The following is a 25,473-nucleotide window of genomic DNA, read 5'->3' as shown; positions in this document are numbered from 1 at the left end:
TCAGAAATCAGGTCACTTCTGTCTGTGGACCAAGATATAGGGGAAAAAAATAAAAAAAATATGCCCACCGTGAGTACGGAGGGCTAAAAATACACCATCCCAATGTCACATGTGGTTTTGGGACAAGGTGCAGTGCCTGGTGGCTTTAACAGGTTGACATTGACATAGTTAAGACGCTCTCTTAACTATGGTTTAAGTTAAGAGAAAGGTTAGGTAAAACCTAGATAATTGCTGCCTGTCTTGGTAATTAAGACGTGAGGTTGGAGACAGACTTGGATGGAGAAGCAGGGCTGCTGCTCTTGATTGGCATTCGGCGAACTGTTTGAATGTAAAATCTGGACTGCAGAGACGGTGGATTTCCTTAATCCGCAAGCGTTTCATATCTGCAGAAAGACTGTGGTGCAGAATTGCACGCTCACTCCTTACTGCACGCTTTCTCGCACGGTCAGGTGTGACGCGACGGAGTGTAACAGGATCCAGCTTAAGGGTTTATGAAAATATAAATGCAAGTATTATCAAGAACCACAGGAACTAGGAACCTTAGGATTTGATTAAACTTTGATTAAGATTTTTCATTGGCTGCATGTTTTACTCCGTATTGCTGTAATTTCCTTTCTTTTCAGAGCCCTTGCAGATATTTTGAGGCAACAGGGACCTGTTCCCATATCTCAGTACGATCATGAAAACATCGCAACAATGAATGGTTCACCCAAAGAAAACACACCTGTCCGGACCTCCAAGAACCATTACACCCCTGTACACGCTGTGAAATCCAACCATGGTGAGTGTGCTGGGGACGCACCCCCCCCCCCCCCCCCCACCCTGCACCCCCAGCTGTCTCTGCCGAGTCAGACTGCGAAGTCATTTCAAAACCTGAATGGACAATGGGTACAGTGGTGCTGACAGTGAGAACTAGGTAACGTGTCCCTCACTGTCAGCACGTAGGCACCCGTGTCCCTACAGAGATGTCCAGGAGTAACCATAGCACCCGTGTCCCTACAGAGATGTCCAGGAGTAACCATAGCACCCGTGTCCCTACAGAGATGTCCAGGAGTAACCATAGCACCCGTGTCCCTACAGAGATGTGCAGGAGTAACCATAGCACCTGTGTCCCTACAGAGATGTCCAGGAGTAACCATAGCACCCGTGTCCCTACAGAGATGTGCAGGAGTAACCATAGCACCTGTGTCCCTACAGAGACGTGCAGGAGTAACCACAGCACCAGTGTCCCTACAGAGATGTGCAGGAGTAACCATAGCACCCGTGTCCCTACAGAGATGTGCAGGAGTAACCATAGCACCCGTGTCCCTACAGAGATGTGCAGGAGTAACCATAGCATCCATGTCCCTACAGAGATGTGCAGGAGTAACCATAGCACCCGTGTCCCTACAGAGATGTGCAGGAGTAACCATAGCACTCGTGTCCCTACAGAGATGTCCAGGAGTAACCATAGCACCCGTGTCCCTACAGAGATGTGCAGGAGTAACCATAGCACCCATGTCCCTACAGAGATGTCCAGGAGTAACCATAGCACCCGTGTCCCTACAGAGATGTGCAGGAGTAACCATAGCACCCATGTCCCTACAGAGATGTGCAGGAGTAACCATAGCACCCATGTCCCTACAGAGATGTGCAGGAGTAACCATAGCACCCATGTCCCTACAGAGATGCGCAGGAGTAACCATAGCACCCATGTCCCTAATAATGATAATATTATTGCTGACAGCAGTGCTGTGGTTAACATTGTCGCTGCACACTTCTGAGTCTGCTTGAAGGTGGCATGTTCTCCCTGTGTCATTGTGGGGTTTCCTCTGGGTTCCCCTGGTTTCCTCCCACAGCCCAAAAACACGTTGAGGTGAACTGGGCCTGTTGCTTTGCCAGCGCGAAGCCATACGAGCAGCCGCTGGAACGGACGTCGCTGCGGAGGCCCCCTCCTCCTACTGGGTCCCCCAAGATCTCACGGTTTTGGATCAAATTGAGATGCAAATTAAAACCTCCATAGCAGCGCTCAGCTCCTCCCCCCCCCCCCCGCCCCTCCTTTTTAATGGTCTCCAGTTTCCTGCTCCTGGGGATGAGATCGTCTGTTAGATGCCCCAGTATCACGTCCCAGATTCGCGTGGCACCTGTTCAGGGCTGCCGGGAGGACCAGAGTCGTTACCCCAGGAGGGCACGTCCACTGCAGCGCAGAACTTAACCATTTTGCTTAAACGAGCAAGAGAAAATCGGTAGTATGCTCTGCTAACTGTGCACAGCTAACCATAACATGCTCTTGGTATATTGCTGGAGCTGGAGAGCAGGATTCTTTGATGATGATAACAACTATAATGATAACCGACACTCTCATGATTAGCGTTGAATTGCGTATCTTTCACCTTGACCTTGAATATTTCTGTGCAATGGATACACTATCACCCCACCCAGAACCAATCAGCATTTACTCACTCTACAATCACTGGGCCGGGATGAGCGAACGACCAGTGTTAGGGAAGATGCTCCTAAAAGCAATCCATTACAGACAGAGGTGGAAAGTTCAGGTCCAAAAAGTCCACTGTAACACTTCATACTTCACTGGTTAGCTGAATCAAAACCTTGGTCTGGATTTTTGGTCTAAATTGGACTTTCTGGAGCTGAACTTTCAACTTCTGTCTATAATGGATTACTTTTGCGAGTAACTTCCCCAAAACTGGCCAACGAAAAGTACGATGCTCAAGATATTTGGACAATAATGGCATCTGCTGTTGTTTCCAGGAGGGAAAATGCTCCCTTACCCTTAAATATGCCTCCCTATCCTTTTAAACTTTTGTATAAATAGCAATTAGGTATAAACAATTAGGCACATAATTGTCTTGTGCAGATAAAAGCACCTACCAAGCAAACAGACGACGGCGGAGGGACAAAGGGAACAGATCTCAGTGGTCGGGCCGTTTATTGGTCACTTCCCTGCAGCGATTCCCTGCAGCGAATGTTGGGTTGCGGCCCAGGGTCAGTGTTCCTGCTGTGTCAGCCATGTGCTGCTGCAGTTCTAGGCCAGGACTGATTCACCTAAAACAGCAAAGACCCTCCCCCCAATGTTTTTACACACTCTACTTGGCATTTACTTCTTAACTGCTAGCCGAAGCTCTGTAGTTCAGAGTTCATTCATTTCTTCGTGCCTTACTGAAGGATACGTCGCCCGCTACGTTCACCACTGTGAAGGCAAAGTACAAAATGACACGTGGCCGTGATATTTCACCTTTGTGCCTGTGAGCTGGATGTGGACGTAGCCCTCTGCCCCGAAAGCTAACCCTTTAGAAGCTCGCTAAACCTTACTGGCTTCCCCTTCAAGTTGTCGCTGCTGACCTCTGATGCTCAGCTGCAATTTTGGATGCCAATTTGAGTCAATAAATTCTTAATGTCTGTCGCGTATCGTTTCAGTTCTGAGCTAACGGTGCCTGCGAGTGCCAGCCCTCTTCGCCTCAGTAATGCAGCGGCTGAAGCTCAGTCCCACATAGTTTACTGGTGCCTGAATCGCTTTTCTTCCCCTTACCGTTATATCAGGGGAAAGAGGGGATTCTGATACTCATTGCAGCCATCCATCCATCTTCGAACCACTTACACACACACAGGTTTTTAATGATACCTTTGTGGGGACTCTCCATGCATGACTATGGGGGAAACTCTAATCCCAACATGAGGACCTTAAGCCCTACCCAACCCTAACCTTAACCGTAAGTAACCAAACAGAAGACGACACTTTTGGCATTTTTAGTTTTGTTGATTTTATTCACAGATCTTTGTAGGGACTTGAAAAATGGTCCCCACGACGTCAAAATAACATATTACTTTGTGGGGGATTGTGTGGAGTGAGAGATGGGGGGGGGGGGGGGGGGGCATAGCAGCTCAGAATAAAACGTACCTCATGGTGGAGAAAAAGACCTCGGTGCCTGAACTCAGACTCTCATTTCTGATGAGAATGATGTGAAAATTGTGCATGCAGAGCAACAATTTAATCTTCCTGTCCAGGATAGCAGCCTGGGTACATGGTTGTAATCCTCCTGTTGTACGTCAGCACCGTAAATTAAAGTAGTTTACAGAGCAAATAAATAAATTAACAACAACTAGAGCAGAAGGGAGGGGGTCTGGGAAATACGCCATGATGAACGGTCTGACATAAGCAGGCTATTTCCCCCTCTTGTCCCAAGGGCATTATGGAAAAGAAAACTTCCGCAGTGGAGGCCAAGATCTGCATAACTTCATCTCCTCCGGGTTCGTGACTTTGGCACGGCCGCCTCTGAAAGGTAAAGTTCCTCCTGACCTTGTGAGCTGAGGGCACTGGGCAGCCATATTGATTTTTCATTTTGCTCTCCTTTCATTCTTACACTTTCCTGGCTGTCTGAGCGACTTCAGATCACTGTTACTCCTAACCCGCTTGCCCGGACAACCAGGGACAGCCAGTCACCCTGCAGTTTTAATTCATGAAGGAACAACCCAATGCCCAGCAGACGACCTGCAGCTAAACGCATCGATGCTAGACATTTCAAGTTGAAACTAAAAACATCTGGGTGACTTTTAATGCACTAGAACATATAAACATAAGAACATGAGAAATTTACAAACGAGAGGAGGCCATTTGGCCCATCAAGCTCATTTGGGGAGAACTAATAGCTCAGAGCTGTTAAAATCTCATCTAGCTCTGATTTAAAGGAACCCAGGGTTTTAGCTTGCGCTACACTAGCAGGAAGCCTATTCCGTACACTAACCAGAGGAGGGTAGAGTAGCCAAAAATTGTACTCAAGTAAGAGTATAGTTACTTTAGAATAATATGACTCAAGTAAAAGTAAAAGTACTCATCCAAATAATTACTTGAGTAAGAATAAGAAAGTACTTAGTGAAAAACCTACTCAAGTATTGAGTAACTTATTGAGTAACTTTTGATTTATTGTTTCAGAGCATGAATGTAGTCAAATAGACAAAAACAAAATAGCAATGCAAATTCTTTAACTAAAACAATAATAAATAACGTTTTCACAAAATGACAAAATATTAACAAACATAAATTAAGGCAAATTCAAGCACAGGAAATGCTAATAACATCGTAACAATAACAATAGCTATGGGAAGATGGTGGCACAGGAGGTGGCTGGTGGCTTTCGTTCGGCAACTGGAGGGTTGCAGGTTTGAGCCCTGGTTCCTCCTGACCCCATCAAAGTGTCCTTGAGCAAGACACTGAACCCCAAATTGCTCCCGGTGAGCAGGTTGGCACCTTGCATGGCAGCCTCCGCCACCGGTGTGTGAATGAGTGTGTGGATGGGTGAAAGTGAGGCATGAAATGTAAAGTGCTTTGAGTACTCGTAGGAGTAGAAAAGCGCTATATAAATGCAGTCCATTTACCAATAGGCTGGCTCAGCAGGCAGAGATTATACGGAGGAACAGGCTGTGCATTGTGTGTGTGTGTGTGTCTGTCTGTGAAGCTGCAGTGTGATAAATTACTCAAAAGCAATGTACATTTGACAGTTATTTATGACGTTATTACGTTATAAAATCCACAGCCAAAACACATATACTACAACATACCGCAACGTGCTTCCTCAAGTTCGAAGTCGAGTTCTTGTAGGTTGAAATGTCCACACGCTTAGGCAGACACGTAAGACAGCGCATGACATAGCTGTTCTGTTTTATAGTCTGTAATGAAAACATTGATCGAATGTGAGGCCAGGGGTGTTCTGCTTCTTCTGGTTCAAAATCACACGCCGTTGTTTGCGCCATTGTTCTCTCCTTTCAGTCACTGCTCTGTGCGGCGCCGCGTGAATTTTGTGTGGTCATGTGACTGTATGGCTCCATTTGATTGGTGAAACTGAGTGACGCGTTGTTATTAGCTACTTTTGATTGGCGAAAAAGAATCATGTGACAGAACCCTTGGCCTAGTATGACAAAAAATCACCTGTGTAGCGAATAACAGATTATTAAAATGAACGTAGCAAGTAGCGAGCAACATATGTCTTAGAATAACGGAGTAAAAGTACCGTTTCTTCTTGAAATTTCTTACTCAAATAAGAGTAGAAGTATCATGCATTAAAACTACTCTTACAAGTACAATTTTCCCAAAAAGTTACTTAAGTAAATGTAACGGAGTAAATGTAACGCGTTACTACCCACCTCTGACACTAACTACACGCTGTGTGAAGAAGCGTTTTCTGAAATTAATTTTAAAATGTTCTCCCGCTAATTTCCAACTATGGCCACGAGTTCTAGTATTTAAACTAATATTGAAGTAGCCATTTGGCTGAACAGCATCCAGACCTGTTAGAATCTTATATACCTGGATCATGTCCCCCCTTAGTCTCTTTTGCTCAAGGCTGAACAGATTCAGCTCAGCTAACCTCTCCTCATAAGACATTCCTCTAAGACCAGGAATCATTCTCGTAGCCCTACGCTGCACCTTTTTCCAAGGCAGCAATGTCCTTCTTAAGGTATGGTGACCAAACCTGCACACAATATACTAGGTGGGGTCTTACCAAGGAATTATATAATCGTAGCATCACTACCCTTGACTTAAACTCCACACACCTAGAGATGTAACCCAACATTCTATTGGCCTTTTTTATTGCTTCCCCACGCTGGCGAGAGTGGGACATGGAAGCATCAACATACACACCGAGATCTTTCTCATAATCAGCTACCTTTATTTCAGTGGAACCCATAAAATATCTGTACTTTATATTTCTGCTCCCTGCATGGATTACCTTACATTTATCTACGTTCAATTACATCTGTTAGATAGCAGCCCAGTCGCTAATTAAATCAAGATCCCGTTGTAGCCTCTGTGCTGCTAGTTTAGTATAAAGTACTGTACAAAGGTCTTAGACAGGAAAAGGCTATTTACCTGGATAGTAAGTTTCATTTTGCTCAGAAAAAAATACAGTTTAACAGTTGAACATATAGAAACGCAATAAAAACTAATAAGACTTTCTTCCGTTCCCCAAAAAGTTACTGATGGACACAGGTTCAGCTCCCAAGCCTCCCCTCAGGTCACCTCAGTCATTCCATGTGTTTGTTAGCTTTCACCACCAGCTCACTTAATAAATCAATTAAAATAGTTTTACGACCTCAGTGAGGCATTGATTAGCTATACAAGATGCCTTGTCGGCTGAGTTTAATGTGGTGGCGTATTGCTGGGTGTCTGCTTTAGGAGAGGTTTCGAAATCCCACACTTTCACAGACATAATAATATAGTTCTATATCAAGATTAAGATCATTGACGCATCATTTTCTTTGACGGCCTGAGACGTTTGCACAGTACTGTGTGAGTGTGCATGCACGTGTGTTTTGGGGCGGAGGCGTCATGTGGCAGGGTTTGTTCATGGCTCAGGTTAAACAGGATGCTACAGAGACCGATATGCATCCACAGCTGAATGGCTTGTCGATGTCTGTTCACAGCACAGCTTTCCGTCGACGGGATTGGTCAGCTAGGCTGGCCGGGAGACCTGGACATCCCTCTGGCATACAGTAAGTATCCCTGTCGCGTACAGCTGTGTAGATGACAGGCACAGTACAGCTGCATACCCATACTGGACCTCCCAGTATCAAAGAGCAGGGTGTGGTCTCTCCCTGGGCCTGGAGAATCAGAATCCAGCTGGTTTTGTATGTGACACAACATCTAACTGGTTTAAGAGGAGTCCCAGCTGAAAAACCAGCTTAAGTTGGTTAAGTTGGGTGACCAACTTAAGGTATGTTTTCGCATGATGGTTTGATGGTTTAGCTGGTCATACCAGCATGCACCAGCTGGACAGACTGGCCAAATCAGCATGACCAACTGGTGACCCACCCAGCTAATCCATCAAAGAGCAGCAAGAGCTGGAGCATCACCATCTAAGACCATCTTAGACCATCTTAGACCATCTTAGACTAGCTAAAACCAGCTACCAGCAAAAGCTGGTTCTTAGCTCGAAATTAAAACCTAAATAGACTAAAAACCTAATAAACCTAATGTTCAGTGTAAAATTTATAACTAAAACACTTTAACGGATGGATTATTTAGTCGGTCCATTTCATAGCAACTAAAGAAGATCAGGGACTTGGCACAGCTGGATCAGCTGTCGTGTGGCACCGACCGGCTGCAGAAAGGTGACACACGGGGTCAGCTGGACTGTGAGTCTCCGTGACCAGAGCTGAGGTCTCCAGCCATGAGGCGTGACAGAGCTGCAAGCTGTAGATCCGGCGGGTGCTGAAAAACAAGGCCTTAACACCTAGACGACCCTCCGTGACGCAACACTTATCAGGGGCTGACCACACTGAAGTGGGGGCAACGTTTCCGTTTGACTCGTGCCACGGTGGTAATGACCAGGAATGCCTGGTTATTGTCTGGTGTCTGCAGCCTTAAATCCACTAAGCAGAAAATCACAGACAGCACAGTAAGAAAACAGAGATTATTATCTAAATTAGTTGTATTACTAAATATTACTAAATGTAAGATCTAGGTGGCTTCCAGATCTCAGTGTGGATGAAGTAGAGAAATCTTACTGGATGAATTCGGGACAAACAAGCACATATATGCACATGTGTCCGCGTGCATGAAGTGGCAGGACGCTTCTGCAGCTGACAGCGAGCGGCTCGATGTTGACCTAAAAACGAAAGCTTGGCCGCCTGTGACGAGCGATGCAGGAATACGCTTCTGCTTTCATCAGTAAACAGTTTTAGATCTCGGCAATGCCCGTTTGCACTTACTGGGTCGGCTCAGCGATCCATGCATCCGGGCTCTGAATAAAAATGGACCATCCGTTCCGGGCGTCTCCCACCATTTCCTCCGACGCTAGCAGGAACGGATGGACGAATCAGAACAATCCTCTGTCCTTCTGGTTACTGAAATGAAATCTTGTCAGTCTTGAGATCGTTTCCAGGATTTGTTTATGCTGAAAAGGGCCTGTGGTGGAAGGAATGAAGTGACAATATCATATCTAAAAGGCAAGTCCCCAGAATCTAATGGTTGGCCCATGCATAATGTGGAACCTCATACTCAGGGAGAAGTTATATGAAAGCCTAGGAGACTGGAATTGATGAATGGAATGTGTTTAATGGCCTGAGGCAGCAATATACACTGTGTCACACCAGAGATGGGCAGCAGGAGCCACACTTGTTTGAGGCAGTGGTTATTGCATGCGGAGAAGCCGCGCGTTTGAAGGGGAACCATGTTTATTCATGCAATGTGATCAGTGGACTGCTGCCAGGTGCCACAGGAGATCTTCAATAGATGTGAGCAGATATGGGATATCCATGGCTGACCATGGATATGGGCGGGGACTGCATTTTGGTTGATGTGAGGAGAATGGCTGACCGTAGAGATGGGCGGGGACTGCATTTTGGTTGATGTGAGGAGATTGGCTGACCATAGAGATGGGCGGGGACTGCATTTTGGCTGATGTGAGGAGATTGGCTGACCGTAGAGATGGGCGGGGACTGCATTTTGGTTGATGTGAGGAGATTGGCTGACTGTAGAGATGGGCGGGGACTGGATTTTGATTGATGTGAGGAGACTGGCTGACCGTAGAGATGAGCGGGGACTGCATTTTGGTTGATGTGAGGAGATTGGCTGACTGTATATATGGGCAGGGACTGCATTTTCGTTGATGTGAGGAGATTGGCTGATCGTAGAGATGGGCGGGGACTGCATTTTGGTTGATGTGAGGTGATTGGCTGACCGTAGAGATGGGCGGGGACTGCATTTTGGCTGATGTGAGGAGATTGGCTGACCGTAGAGATGGGCGGGGACTGCATTTTGGTTGATGTTTGGGAATTGGAAGACTTTAGAGGTGGCCAGGGAAGTCACCAGACCTTCTGTCTCTCTTGCTGGGAGATTTAATGGACTCTGCAAGTCAGTCCGATGAACAGCAGACTAGCCTGCGTGGCAGTAAATCACTCTGGGGTATTTCTCCAAATTAATCTTGGCATTTATTACTGTGACTTGAATGATATAGCAGGGAGTGTCTCCTTGGCTGCATAAATGGCCCTCAGGCCCACTATATATTAAGACCCTTCTAAAGCAAATATTTTATTAATTTTGAGTAAGAGTTACGTGTCTCGTTTTCCATCCTTAAAACTGTAGAAGATTTGATCTCAAATGCAGTATAATATTCTATCTGCATAAATCACTTCAATTCAATTTTGTTTGTATAGCACATTTGTATCACAACATTACATTGTCTCAAAGTGCTTTACATTATAGATTATACATAATCTTGTGCTTACAAACACTTTCTATGATTTGAGTCAATTTCGCAAATAGATATTCAACATGATCATTTTGAGTGAGGGCTGTGCAATTTGCAGGCTACTACCGGGGTTTAATTTTCCCTTTGAAAATAACTGAATATGTAAATGGTATCGCCGATGAAGAGCTATCTAAAGCTTAGACATCAGAGGTTATTATATACCAGTTACAGCCTCCAAGGAAATATAATCCTGCAGTATTCACCGCAAATTATACCATCCCAATCCCAAGAAGGCAAAAGAAATGTTAACCAAATTTAAATAGCCATTTTGGTAACACTTTACTTAAAGCACCCATGCATGATACATTATAGATACCTTCATAATGCATTACAATGCATTTATAAAGTATTATACACACAGTTATAACTATTCATACAAAGACATTATATCTATGTTTATTATGCATTATGAATGCTCTATGAAGTTCTGATCAATAATACACTTTGCATACCTTCATAATGCATTATAATGTCTTATACTGGCCATTATTATGCATTTCGAAGGTATCTAGAATGCATTATGACGACGGCTTTAAGTTACTGTGTCACCGTAATTTTATACAGTGATTTTGTACAATAACCGTATTGTGGGCCAAGTGTTTAAAATGTGTTATAATTTCCACATGTTATTTTTCTCACCAAGGCTTAACATTCTGTAAGTTGGCGGGTTACGCAAGCAGCTAAAGCATAATAACTGCTGCTCTTCAAATGCAAATGAATGTACCTGTGGTGCTTTCTAAATTAAACGACACGTTCTTACGCTGAGGCCCTGGTAGCTACCTATCCAGGGACTGTTTCTCACTAAGCAGCAAGGGTTTATTGTTGCTCCATTTGCGCGTTTTCTGTCATTAGGTGTACAAAATGTTGGCATAGCTAAATAATAGCTATTAATATGTTTAAACTCCTTCATCATGCACGTTTAATGCTACATTGGTGTTTAAATTGCTGTGTGAGACGCTTAATGACCTACATTTGTCTTAGTAGACATTATTATCGTTGGATTACTAATTCAACTTAGGTAATATAACAAGCAGTTTTGCAAAAAAAAAAAAAAAAGTGTTATGAAACAGCTGACTTAAAAAAAAAAAAAGATTAACAGAGAATGTAGTAGAAGGTGTTGCTAACTGTAGAAAACTACACGCTGACCTCCCTGCCCATGTCTCTGGGTGAATAGCTCTCGCCATTTCTCCGATTCTCTGGGATCTCCAATCACCTTGTTGTTAGGGTAAACTCACCTCTCCGTGTGTGTGTGTGTGTGTGTGTGTGTGTGTGTGTGTGTGCATGACGCCACTCTCCAAAAGTCACACTCCTCCACATCCTGATTAGTATTCCACATTGCTTTGCGTCTCTCCATCCAACACCACTTTATAGAAACCCAATCAGCTTATCCTTCTCCCCCATTTGTATGGATATTCTTGCTTCCTTCCTCTTTAATCCTTTCACAGGTTATTTAGGTTTTTTTCTTTTTTTACTGGACTTCTGTCAGTGTTCGTTTGTAAATGTCATCCCTTTGTGTTCGTAAACGTCCAGCCTTCAGCTCCGGGTTCTTCTGCTGTCGCAGTTAGCAGGGCAGTTTCAGAGAAACAGATAATGGGGTTTGAAGCATGAAAGAATCACAAAGAAACAACAATTTAGTCGTTCATTCAACACTATCGATCGTCCAGATTTTTAAAAATGGGTAACACTTTACTTGAAGCAGGAATAATGGAGTAACACGCTCTTACTTTATGTATTAATTAACCAGAAACTAAGTGTATATATATTACATATTGATCCAGTATTAGTTCATCATTCATCAATCATAACGGTTCGCGGTTTTTATGCAGTTACTGTTCATGATTTGTACTTAGTTACTAAGTAAAACGTTACCGAAACATTTACATTCCACCAGTGCCTGTAATGACCCCTTGCTGTATCGGTGCTGGTTCTGATCCTGTTGAATTGTTGCCGTCCTGTGGACCACAAAGCCCTCGCAATGACGTCAGATGATTCCAAAGTGTCTCTGTATGAAAAGTGCCCCGTGAATGGCGGAGGTAGACGGAAAGCTCCCGTACACGCTGGTCGACCGCATGTTCATCATTATCGTCTAAGATAAGCTTCTACAGCAAAGTAATTGCGTCTCATATTTGGGAAATGAGATCGAATAGCTAATAGAAAGAGCACAGTGTTGGGGGAAGTGTGGCGTGGGGGCCAGTTTAGCGTTAATCAGCTGAGGTTAGCCAAAATGGTAAGGAAAACATGTATTTGGTTCAGTTTCTAACAGGATTATAATAACATCAAATATATCATTTACAGCACACATGAATTACACCAACAGAATGTGCTGGCAGAAAATAGAGTGTACTAATTTAGTTTTATTTGCCCTCAAGTCAATAACTCTTACTGCCAAACCGCCCCCCCCCCCCAATCCATATCTACACCATTGTAGGAAACACTAGGGGGGCACTAACCATAGAAAATTAGCATTAACAAGAGGTCTATTCATTTTACTCATTGCAATTGCATATCACTTTGCATTCTGCATTCCTAAAATGTAGCACTTTACTTAAGGGACGCAAATTATATAGCAATAGTACAAACTTATTTGATGCATTAATTAGCTAGTAACTAAGTGTTAGTTTACCATTAACCAATTATGACGTGTTCCATGCAGAAACTATATTAGTTAATTATTAATTAATTAGTTAATTGTTAACTAATACAGTTCCTGCATGGAATACATGAGCGTAATGGTTAATTAATGATGAATATGCATGGGATCAGTATATAACTAACATTTAGTTAATGGTTAATCAATTCATTAAGTAACCATGTACTACTACATTATTCATGTCCCCGCAAGTAAAGTGTGACCTCCTAAAGTGTGGCAGCGAACCGGAAGATGCTGTAAAAAAAAAATCTAATGTTTAATTAACTGAATGCTAAACAACAAATGTATATCTTAAGTCCATTTATCCATAAGAATGATTTGGACCCTACTATGGTTGAAACCAAACCAATTCCCTTGAGATAGACCAGGGGTTACCAATCTCATCGTTGTGTTTGCAGGTTTTCATTGCAACTCCCAAATTAGGTCACTAATTAGAGGACTGACTGGCTGAAGAGTCCTCACACCTGGGTGTGAACAGCTGACCTACAGGTTACCCAAAAACCCGCATACGCACCGGCCCTAAGTGTATCAGAGTGCCCACCCCTAGGATAGACGGACGGATGGATGGAATTTAATTTTTAATTTACAGTCGTCTATTTGGTGATCCTCACTCTTATCCCATCCGCACAGGGTCTGAGAGGTGCTTCACAGCCCCCTGTCTTTGTCCTTCACCATCATCCTCCTGAGCCTCTTCCATGGCCAAAAGTAGCGAAGTGCTTCCTTAAAAAAACGGGCCACGCAGAACGGCGGTGATTCCCCAGCAGCCCTCGGCGCCCGTCCCTCTCCTGGCCGGTCGCTCTTTTGCCCATTTGTTCCGATACCCGGCAGAGCGTGAAAAACAGCAGGCTGGCACGGGGGGGGGGCGGCTGGCGTCCGACCGCCCCGGGCCAGAGATGACAGCATGAAAAAAAACACTCCGTAATAAAATGTGTCTGCCGGACGGTATAAAGTAATAAGGATATAACTGCTCTGTCAACAGGAGCAGCCGGTGTTCGGCTTCCTGATGAACTGTCTGCTCATTCATATACATATTAACATTGGACCCACAGCAAACATGTTAATTATATATCTGTTTATGGCTAAGTACAGATATTAACGCTAAACATTTGTGGACAGTCTTGTTCCTGCGCTGTAGGCACGTTGCACCATGCTAATGTGTATGACCTATGGTTCTCGCAAGGCATCGTCGTTCAGGGTGGACCTAAATGTCCCCTGCATCACCCCCCACCCCCGTGCTGACCTATGGCACAGTAGCCCAGCCACGTTAGTGGCTATGAATCCTCTGTTGCTCCTTAATGCTAATTCCACCACAGCGAAATCCTGGCAAGCTGATCTGTCTGACGGGGGGGAGAGGATCTCATCGTAGATTCGAACCCCGCTGGTCACCCAGCGGCTCATAAATGGAATCAGATGTTGGGAGCGGCGAGGAGGTGCCCCCCCCCGCGTAACGCTGGGGAATGGAATCACTAAAGCAGGACTGCCTTATGCTGAATGTGAATTACGGCTCCTCTCCGCCTGCGGCTAAGATAACGTGGTAGGTGGCAGAAAAGACGAGTCATTCTGAACTGACAATTCCATTAATTCACCAGATCGATAATCAGACGAAGGAGGATTCTTAGGATGAAATTCATTATTCAACATTCAGTGAATTAAACATTCGATTTTTATTGATTTACAGCATCCTCTGGTTAACCGCTACATTTTAGGAATACAGAATATAAAGTGATATGGACTTGTAAAGAGCAAAATGAATAGACCTTTTTTAATCCTAATATTCCATGGTTAGAGCCCCCTTAGTAGTTTTTACAATGGTGCAGGTATCGATCGGGGGGTGGGGAGTGGTGACAGTATGAGTTAACGACCTGGGGGTTGGGGGATAAAACAAAGTTCGTACACACTATTTCCTGCCAACACATTCTGTTTGTGTGCTGTAAATGATAAAAACAGTGATGCTCTACATTAGCTGCACATTCAAAATACCTTTATGATCTCTAATATACATTCATAACAAACATACAGTTATAATGTTTGTTATTAATGTATAGTAAAGCTGTTAAGGTATGTTATGTTGTTAAGGATACCTTCATGCAGCTTATGAATGTTCTATGAATGCATTACGAAGTTGCCCTGAATGTTCTATGAATGCATTATGAAGGTCCACTCAATGTAAAGCTTTACCAAATAAAGTCTTTAAAAAATTCAGCAAAAATAGCAAAGGCCCCTGGGCGTCTGCTGTGGCGACCCTGTGTATTAGAGCAAACCCCTGCCAGGTGGTGTACATGCCACTGGAACCATGGTGACGCTGCTCCTGCCGTCCCATTTATGCTGGAACCGAACATCTAAAGCACGTTCATCACACATCCTTGCTGTTATTCTATTTGCCACCCCGCCCACAGATAGGGAATTCTCCAGTAAAAAAAAAAAAAACGCGGTCCATTCTAGAATTCCACACATTTCTATGCTGTGACGTTTGGTTGTGCACGCAGGAACCGGGGACTGAAGGTCGGGAAGCGGGATCCAAAATATGGGATTTATCGGGGAACACGCCCCACAGTTTGCATGTTAACGACAGAGCTAGGGATACAGACTCTGACATGGACTGAAATGCACAGGACAAATCAAGAGTAACGCAGGACGACTGGGTACATTGGGAAGTCACAGGAGGTAGACGAGGGGGGCGTGGCACACTGGAGGATCAGGTCAAGACATATGTACGTAGATATGTAACCCTGTACCAGAATGCTTGATGAAATGATGTGTCTGTAGCCTCCCACACTGTTGCTCATGGCTCTCTTTATGAGTCACTAATGACATCATGGGCATTAAGGCTATCGTGCAGGCCGACCTCATGCTCCGTAACGCTACAGTCACCGCAGCACTGGGGCCTGCTGCTACAGGAGATGCTCATAGGAGCGCCAAGCCGTCGCTCTCCGCCACTCGGCCCGCTGTCTGACTCAAACGTGGAATCCCCCCCTGCTGACATCCGCTACCAGCATCAGCCCTTGAGTTTCTCCTTTTTGGTAAAACCTTTCTGCCTGTCCCGTCGCCCGCGAATACGGGCCTACAGAATTAGGAAACGGAGAGAGATCCTCCCTAGGCTGTACCTAGAAAGGTCAAGAAATTCCGGCGACGCCACAGACAAACGTTTCCCAGGTTACAGGAACATAGGTAACGGGGTTTCCTGGGTTACAGCAACATAGGAAACCGGGTTTCCCGGGTTACAGTAACATAGGAAACCCGGTTACCCGGGTTAAAAGGACACTGAACGGCAGAACTGCAGTCTTTCCCCGTGCTTAATTACTTCAAACTGCCTTCCTTTCAATGGCGGAAATGTGTGCATTTAATGCTTATTCTGTCCTGTATTTCTGTTTTCTTATAGGCAGATGCTTGTTAAAATGTATGTGGATGTGTGTCACTGTCTTGGGGGAGTGTAATGTGGCTGCAAGCCATTACCATGGCTCTGCTTTCTAAACATCTGAAATATGCACAATAATGAGCTCGTTAAGGGAACCACTGCTTCGCCCCTCATGCATTTTACCGGGGTGCTGGGACCAGTTCATCGGCCCTCATCCATTATTCTCAGTACAGACAGAGGAAAGGGGGGGGTTTATTATAGGAGACAAATTGAGGAGAGCACAATGGAATGAGAGGTTTTTCTTTGAGAAAACTGACCATTATGTTTAAAACGGAGGCCGTTCTGACTCCCCTGGAGCGTGAATACCCTTCATGTTTAACAAATAAGCTGAAGCTGTCCATGGTATTAAGGGAATAGCAAAGCATAAAAACCAAATTAAAAATTGATTAGCTCCAATTCAGGCCCCTCAAAAAAAATCTATATCGTCAACATAAAGATGTGACTGACTGTCTGTCCTTATGATTTATCATTCTGGATTTGGGAAAAAAAAACAGAGGGAGACGGAAATATTAGATGTAACTTAAATGCCCCAGAGACGCTGTTTAGTGGATAAAACTGCCAAACGATGGCTTTTGGAGAGATTAGTGTCCAGCTAGCAGCCAAGGGCAGAATGATGAACCAGTTAAAATCAAGATGGTCAATGATTGGTTCTTATTCTTAAAAAGGGTTTAAATTTAAGCAAATAATACAGAAAAGTGAGGCTACTTACTTATGTCTGTTTGACCCCTAATTTGCATATGTCGACTCGATCCTGTCAGAGCATTCTGGGAGAGTGGGACTCATAATGGTTCACTGTAAAGCTGCTATCAGAGTCTATCTAATATTATGTTTCCATAGTGATGTACCTTCTGAATTATTTTACTACAACACTTTTCCCGTAGACCTGGTATTGGCTCGACTGTTACACAAATTAACTTTAGAGGACATGCGTTTCATATATATATATATATATATATATATATATATATATATATATATATATATATATATATATATAAAATATAGGCCCAGCATGAGGTAAAAGGGACATTATTGTGACCTGTGCGTGTGTATATACAATATTCTGCATTTACCCAGGGCATCCTGAGCTAATGGAGAGGAAAACTGGAACGGCTTCCCTAGTGATGTTCTCCATGGTTACTTCTGGCTTCCATGGTTACTAGTAACTCATGGTTATTTGTTACTTTTGGCAGGGCACACAGCCTCAGGACACAGTTATTCATAGCTGGCTGAGACACAAGGAATACTGAGACACAGGGCACACTCAAGCACAGGGAGCACTGAGACACAGCGCACAGTGAGACACATGGAGCACCAAGACAATGAGTGCAGTGAGACAGGGCACACTGAAGCACAGGGCTCAGTGAGACACAGGGCACAGTGAGATGCAGAATGCAGGGAGGAACAGGGTGCACTGAGACACAGGGCACAGTCACAGGGTGCAGTGAGACAAGATGCAATGAAACACAGGGCACAGTGAGACACAAGATACAGTGAGACAAAGGGTACAGTGACTCGCAGCTCAGTCCCTCAGGATACAGTGAGACACAGGGCGCAGTGAGACACATGGAGCACCAAGACAATGAGTGCAGTGAGACAGGGCACACTGAAGCACAGGGCTCAGTGAGACACAGGGCACAGTGAGATGCAGAATGCAGGGAGGAACAGGGTGCACTGAGACACAGGGCACAGTCACAGGGTGCAGTGAGACAAGATGCAATGAAACACAGGGCACAGTGAGACACAAGATACAGTGAGACAAAGGGTACAGTGACTCGCAGCTCAGTCCCTCAGGATACAGTGAGACACAGGGCGCAGTGAGACACAGGGCGCAGCGAAACACAGGGCACAGTTACTCGCAGCTCAGTCCCCCAGGACACAGTGAGATGCAGCAGAGGCTCACTATCACTTTGGTGGCCATCCCTTCTAAACCCAGATTTCAGGGCGTCCCCAAAAACTCTTGGGGTCCAGTGTGTGACGGATTTAATACGTCAGTGGTCGTGGAGATGTGAGGAAGCGGCTGCTGTGCACTGCAGAAGGCTGGCTGTCCTAGTTAGAAGTGTATTTTAAGTCTTCCCAGATTACTTGTTTGTCCTCTAAATGTCAACTGGCTCCTCAAGTATAAAACTCTCACCGCTTAAGTATTCCTGTATAGAACTGTTAGCTTTTATTTTAGGTGACTTAAGATATTTGGTATCCGTATTGTTCATTTGAGGTGTCTGACATAATAAAAGGCTTTGAATTCATAGTAGTGTTGTACCTGCATGAATTTCTGCATATTGACATTTTTTTTAATGAATCTAAAATAAGAGCAACACTTGACAAAAGAGGCACATTTCAGAACAAGTGAAAAATGACAGGAGACACCTGAAGCTTCTCTTATCGTACCCTGATCCGTATGAATACCGAATCGATCGCTGACACACACCTCTATCGGAAACACATAGGTTACGCAAGTCCTATTAACGTGGGAAAAAAACACTGCCCCATTTCTTCTTTAAAAAGGACAAGACCGCTTCCATTAGTGAAAATGAGGTCACATTCTTTATAAGTAGTAACTCTGTCACAGACTCGCCGCTTTTGTAAATTACAGTAGTCAGTGCATGGCAGAGAGTAGATAAATCAAACCCACCTCAAGTGACCAGTGTAGTAATTAGGACCAAGCCCGTTTTGGCCCGGAATTACCTCGTCCAGTTTGGAAACGGAGCGTAATGGGGTGTCGGGACACAGTGATCCTGGGGCGAATCTCCCCTGAATGTGCTGAGTTTTGGGATTCAGCCCACAAATGTCCCTTACAGCAGCCTTGAATTCGTACCAGCTACTTTACCCATTATTCCCAATTATTGACCATAATTTGGCCACTGTCCTTATGACTGATGGATGGATGGATGGATGGATAGTGCAGACCTCAGTAAGCCATATCTATGTTCCTAACTGTGTTAACAATAAGCATAGGTACCATCAGGACAGTCCCATTAAAGGGAATTTATCATTACATTAATGGAATTTGTAAACCTTGATATTGACCACTTGAGTTAGATAATGGGGGGGGGGGGGTGATTTTCATTGAGTGCGAGTCATTTTCCAGCCCCGTGACCTTCAGACCTTCAAAGCACAATTACCTTTAGACAGCTCGTTCATAGCAGAAAGCCAATAGGAATCACGGTAGATCAATTCGCTGATTACTAAACATGATTTCAAATGCAGTATTTCAAAGTATTTTATTAAATTATACTTTCCTTGAGGTTACCATGATAACCTTTTATGAAGTTAAAACAAAAACTAAAATAAAAAGAAACCTTTGTAGTTTGTTTTGGTTTTAAAACATTTTATATAATTGGATAATGTGTTTTATATAAGAAAGAGAGCAGAACTGCAGACATTTAAATAGCTTTATCAAAGCTGACTAGGGAATATAATTTACATGACATTGGTTATTGTTTAAAGGGCTCATAATTTTAAACACAATTATCTTCATCCTCTGTTGCATTAAATCCCTGCAAATATTACAGATGGAAATTGAGATAAAATCTTCCCGGGGCTGATTATTTCGCTGATTAGGTTCTCAGGATTTCAGACAGATATTGAAAGAGTGATGAGCGTTTATTAGAAGTTGGGTGACATTCCATTTATGATGTTTATGAATCCCCGCCGTCTCAGAGGGGCATAACTGAGAAGCATTAAACGTAAACTGTGCCGTACAAAAGTGAAACATCGTAACTATCTTTTATTGAAATTGCGTTATGACCAAAATCGGATCTCTTAGGCTCTGTTGTATTCTTGCGACAAGATATCCTATTTCAACTACTTTGGGATATGAAGGGAACACTCATTTAACGACCTACAACACATGGGATGACAGTCAAAGAACGTTGAAGCTCTTCTTCTCAGTTTCAGTGTCAGCATAATTATTGTGTTTTCCTTTGGTAAGGCAGTCATGATAAATTGTGCCAGTCTGGGCATTTGGCAAATAGGTTCTTGACTGATGGAAGTATCATTTTCTGTTAAATTCAGTCCGGGTTACAGATCAGACATCTCAGTACCAATGCACTCATTGTAAGCAATTTACAGTAGAATACTCTTCATACCAACAGGCACTGAACCCATTTTGGACAAACTTGTATGTCATTGCTGAATTGAGTATTCCTCAGCAGTCTTAGTTACTGCCTCCAAACGTCCATGCCGACTATGAATTGTGTTCCCATAAAATGTAAGCAGAATGCATAACGTGGTGTTTGAGTAACGGAAAACCAAAAGGTTACAGCTCCCAAGCCCAGTATGGAAATTACTGCTAAATAAATGTACGCTATAAACTATCTGACTTTCCAGCATCGTTCCAGGCTCAGCGATCTTCTTCTGCTCACAGTTCCCCGTTCTGTGCTTCCTATCCTCACACCACGTGGACTTCTCTGCCGCGAGCCGCTGTCGCCCCCCCCCCCCCCCCACACGCTCCGCTCCCATCATCTCCCCCATAAACGGTCTTTGCTGCATCCTCGGGTTTTCAATCACCGGCAATCTGCTCCTTGCTGTCCGCTCTTCAATCTCTCCTCAAGCCCTCTGCCTCGCTCCCCTGTCACATTCGCCCTCTGCCTCGCTCCCCTGTCACGTTCGCCCTCTGCCTCGCTCCCCTGTCACGTTCGCCCTCTGCCTCGCTCCCCTGTCACATTTGCCCTCTGCCTCGCTCCCCTGTCACGTTCGCCCTCTGCCTCGCTCCCCTGTCACATTCGCCCTCTGCCTCGCTTCCCTGTCACGTTCGCCCTCTGCCTCGCTCCCCTGTCACATTCGCCCTCTGCCTCGCTCCCCTGTCACGTTCGCCCTCTGCCTCCCTCCCCTGTCACATTCGCCCTCTGCCTCCCTCCCCTGTCACATTCGCCCTCTGCCTCCCTCCCCTGTCACGTTCGCCCTCTGCCTCGCTCCCCTGTCACATTCGCCCTCTGCCTCGCTTCCCTGTCACATTCGCCCTCTGCCTCGCTCCCCTGTCACATTCGCCCTCTGCCTCGCTCCCCTGTCACATTCGCCCTCTGCCTCGCTTCCCTGTGACATTCGCCCTCTGCCTCGCTCCCCTGTCACGTTCGCCCTCTGCCTCGCTCCCCTGTGACGTTCGCCCTCTGCCTCGCTTCCCTGTCACATTCGCCCTCTGCCTCCCTCCCCTGTCACATTCGCCCTCTGCCTCCCTCCCCTGTCACATTCGCCCTCTGCCTCGCTTCCCTGTCACATTCGCCCTCTGCCTCGCTCCCCTGTCACATTCGCCCTCTGCCTCCCTCCCCTGTCACATTCGCCCTCTGCCTCCCTCCCCTGTCACGTTCGCCCTCTGCCTCCCTCCCCTGTCACGTTCGCCCTCTGCCTCGCTCCCCTGTCACATTCGCCCTCTGCCTCCCTCCCCTGTCACATTCGCCCTCTGCCTCGCTCCCCTGTCACATTCGCCCTCTGCCTCGCTTCCCTGTCACATTCGCCCTCTGCCTCGCTCCCCTGTCACATTCGCCCTCTGCCTCGCTCCCCTGTCACATTCGCCCTCTGCCTCGCTTCCCTGTGACATTCGCCCTCTGCCTCGCTCCCCTGTCACGTTCGCCCTCTGCCTCGCTTCCCTGTGACATTCGCCCTCTGCCTCGCTTCCCTGTCACATTCGCCCTCTGCCTCGCTTCCCTGTCACATTCGCCCTCTGCCTCGCTCCCCTGTCACATTCGCCCTCTGCCTCGCTCCCCTGTCACATTCGCCCTCTGCCTCCCTCCCCTGTCACGTTCGCCCTCTGCCTCGCTTCCCTGTCACGTTCGCCCTCTGCCTCGCTCCCCTGTCACGTTCGCCCTCTGCCTCGCTCCCCTGTCACATTTGCCCTCTGCCTCCCTCCCCTGTCACATTCGCCCTCTGCCTCCCTCCCCTGTCACATTCGCCCTCTGCCTCGCTCCCCTGTCACATTCGCCCTCTGCCTCCCTCCCCTGTCACGTTCGCCCTCTGCCTCGCTCCCCTGTCACGTTCGCCCTCTGCCTCGCTCCCCTGTCACGTTCGCCCTCTGCCTCGCTCCCCTGTCACGTTCGCCCTCTGCCTCGCTCCCCTGTCACGTTCGCCCTCTGCCTCCCTCCCCTGTCACGTTCGCCCTCTGCCTCGCTCCCCTGTCACGTTCGCCCTCTGCCTCGCTCCCCTGTCACATTCGCCCTCTGCCTCGCTTCCCTGTCACATTCGCCCTCTGCCTTGCTCCCCTGTCACATTCGCCCTCTGCCTCGCTCCCCTGTCACATTCGCCCTCTGCCTCGCTTCCCTGTGACATTCGCCCTCTGCCTCGCTCCCCTGTCACATTCGCCCTCTGCCTCGCTTCCCTGTGACATTCGCCCTCTGCCTCGCTTCCCTGTGACATTCGCCCTCTGCCTCGCTCCCCTGTCACGTTCGCCCTCTGCCTCGCTCCCCTGTCACGTTCGCCCTCTGCCTCGCTCCCCTGTCACGTTCGCCCTCTGCCTCGCTCCCCTGTCACGTTCGCCCTCTGCCTCCCTCCCCTGTCACATTCGCCCTCTGCCTCGCTCCCCTGTCACATTCGCCCTCTGCCTCGCTCCCCTGTCACATTCGCCCTCTGCCTCGCTCCCCTGTCACATTCGCCCTCTGCCTCGCTCCCCTGTCACGTTCGCCCTCTGCCTCCCTCCCCTGTCACATTCGCCCTCTGCCTCGCTCCCCTGTCACATTCGCCGTCTGACATCGGCCTCTGAAGTGGTTTCTAACCACAACCCCCCTTTTTTCAGCATTTTCCCGATTCCCCTGAAGTCTCGCTTCACTCATTAGTGTCCCTTCCGGGATTCTCTGCCATCACTCCTCACTCTCATCTGCTATTTTTACATCCCCTCCCCCTGGGCCAGGACCCAGTAGCCCCTCATCCAATAATCTCATTGTTTGGTTGCTCATTAAAAACAGCCAAATTCATGTTTCATGCCCCTATCTACTTCCAGGTCAAATTCACTCTCCCTTCATATCAGCTATTCTCAGCTTTGTCTTCTTCATGCAAATATTTATATGATATAAACAACATAAAAATCTCCTTGTATTGACCTTGAGTATCTAATTGCAATTGCGCTATGCCTTGTTTTTCTACCTAAAGCAGATTGTAGCATTATTTATCTAACACGTTCCCTGACTGCCTTCGAGAGGGGGTTGAAGCTGAGAAATGTGTTGTACAAACACGGTTTACCCACACAGGCTAATTAGTACGGCACTTCCGCAATATGAATATTTTAACATCCTGTAATCAAGACACCAGCAAAACTGGAAAACTAGCAAAATGTGCTCTCGATATTGCTATGGGAATATAGCACTATATGTATGTCGAGGAATTACAGTGGCTCTTATTAAATCTTGTAATTTTATGCTTTGTTTGTGGTGTAGCAAAGCAGAGAGCCAATCAGCTATGGAGGCAGTCAGACTGCTGATGCTACTGAGGTGCTGGAGCAGAGACACCTACCTCTGTCTTGAGTTCTGAATGTAGGAGAGGGGTTTCCCATCTTCTCCTATCCTGCCTTAAGGACATCTAGCAAAACATACCTTGAGCTCAGCTGTCAGGCCAATTGCGTGAGCATCCCTTAGGTGATGTTAGCGATGGAGCAGATCTGGCAGTGTTATTATCGCTATTGAGGTTGTGTCACGGTGTGACACCTATCAAGTCACAATCACTAGAGAGCTATTGTTGTTGTCATTGCTATTATTATCACACAACTGGCCTGTCACTGTAGCTTCCATGTGGCACTTAGGAGTTGTGGTTTTGCCATATGGCCTATACACTGCACCAGTTAAATTTTGTCAAATAGTCAGCCATGCTTTGCTGGGATCTGCCACAGTCGGGTATACTGATGGGCTGGTGACACCCAAGTCCATTTAAAAATCTATCCTTCTGAATAATCTGCATGATAAAGCATGATTCCTCACAGGCTAATCGCAAAGCATGCAATAAGTTCTGTTAAATAACTTAGCATCATCACGAATGACACAATACACATTTGTGAACTGCATCAGTTCATTTAGTCAGTGTGCTGTCCTTGCACAGGTGTTCCAGTAGGTCTTCGTACTCACGTTCAGTAGGGAATATGATCACCGAAAGCATGAGTCATTCTGTATTTGGAGGACAGTGTCAAAGGTCATCAGGATATTTGACAAGCATAGTACCGAATGTAGCTCCATTTCACTCAACTCCCCCCTTGACTGTAACTATCTTTCTAATGAATAACGCAGATGCTGTTTTCTGTAAATCCCTGAAACACATGATGACAATCTAGCCCATAATTTCATGTCCAAACGTGCTCATTTTCTAACGTCTTGTTTCCTCTTCTGTGTCAGTGGTCAAGAACATTCATGTCACTTCATATGCACACATTAGTTAATGAAGCAACACGTTGACAGGACTATGTTTAATCACTTAATCACACGGCGATGAAGTGTACGGTCGTTTCCATGCGTTCGTATAGAGCTGAGCAGAAAGGTTACTCTAAACACTTATTGCGTGTTACAGGGGACCCATTAAATAACCTCTCATTGTGTCCAAGTGAAAGCAATAGATAATAAGGATATAAGCAGCTTGTTTGACCTCCTCAAAATGGCCAATAAGGACGGACCATGCAGACGGCGTTGTTGCCATGGCAAACATCTGCACGATCTTTCCTTTTTGAACTATTGGCAACTATAGATTCTATGTGGAGCTCATAAATTTAAACTGCTACCAAGTCTGGCAAATTCAATGTGGTTTTATGGGGCATCCCTGGGAAGGACAACAGCCCTCTCTAGTTAGATGTGTGACGCAGTCTGCTTTTCCAGAGGGACTGGGGGGTCAGGTGTGAAAGGGTGGAGGGACCTGTTTCAACTCGGAATGCTGGAGACCAGGACTCAGCCCAAGGGAAACAAAACTCCAACTTTACGGGGCCTCGTTGGTCCATCTGACCTATTTTGTCAGGACTCATTGAGGAATGTGTATAAATAAATGAAGAAAATGTTCTATATGCAATTAAATAAAACATCATCACAATATTTAGAATCAATATCTCAGTCCATACTTTAGAAGGTCATGAAACAGTTCAATAAATCCCCCTGCAGAAAGATAGTCTTGTTTCCAAGTTGACAACAATCAAAACATAGCTTGTTTTCTTGTATATATTAGCATTGCATTGTAAAGTTTTTCAGAAATGCATTTCTTTCGCCCTC

The 25,473-nt window shown here is 45.7% G+C and overlaps 1 protein-coding gene across 2 annotated transcripts in view; it reads left to right on the top strand.

Annotated features, from left to right (window-relative positions):
- Nucleotides 1–25,473, top strand: part of LOC125718514 (protein shisa-6) — a 41,902-nt gene that overhangs the window by 6,811 nt on the left and 9,618 nt on the right. The window contains exons 3-5 of one of the 2 annotated variants that reach the window (XM_048992418.1): nt 624–781; nt 4,182–4,277; nt 7,417–7,485. In XM_048992418.1, coding sequence (XP_048848375.1) covers nt 624–781; nt 4,182–4,277; nt 7,417–7,485 — 323 coding nt within the window. Of the gene's footprint in view, nt 1–623; nt 782–4,157; nt 4,278–7,416; nt 7,486–25,473 lie in introns of both variants that reach the window. The other variant, XM_048992417.1, reaches the window with a different exon arrangement.

Source organism: Brienomyrus brachyistius, chromosome 22 (assembly GCF_023856365.1).
Source record: "Brienomyrus brachyistius isolate T26 chromosome 22, BBRACH_0.4, whole genome shotgun sequence".
NCBI classification, from domain to species: Eukaryota; Metazoa; Chordata; class Actinopteri; order Osteoglossiformes; family Mormyridae; genus Brienomyrus; species Brienomyrus brachyistius.
The sequence above is the reverse complement of the archived record's forward strand: the minus strand, read 5'-3'. Positions and strand labels throughout refer to the sequence as shown.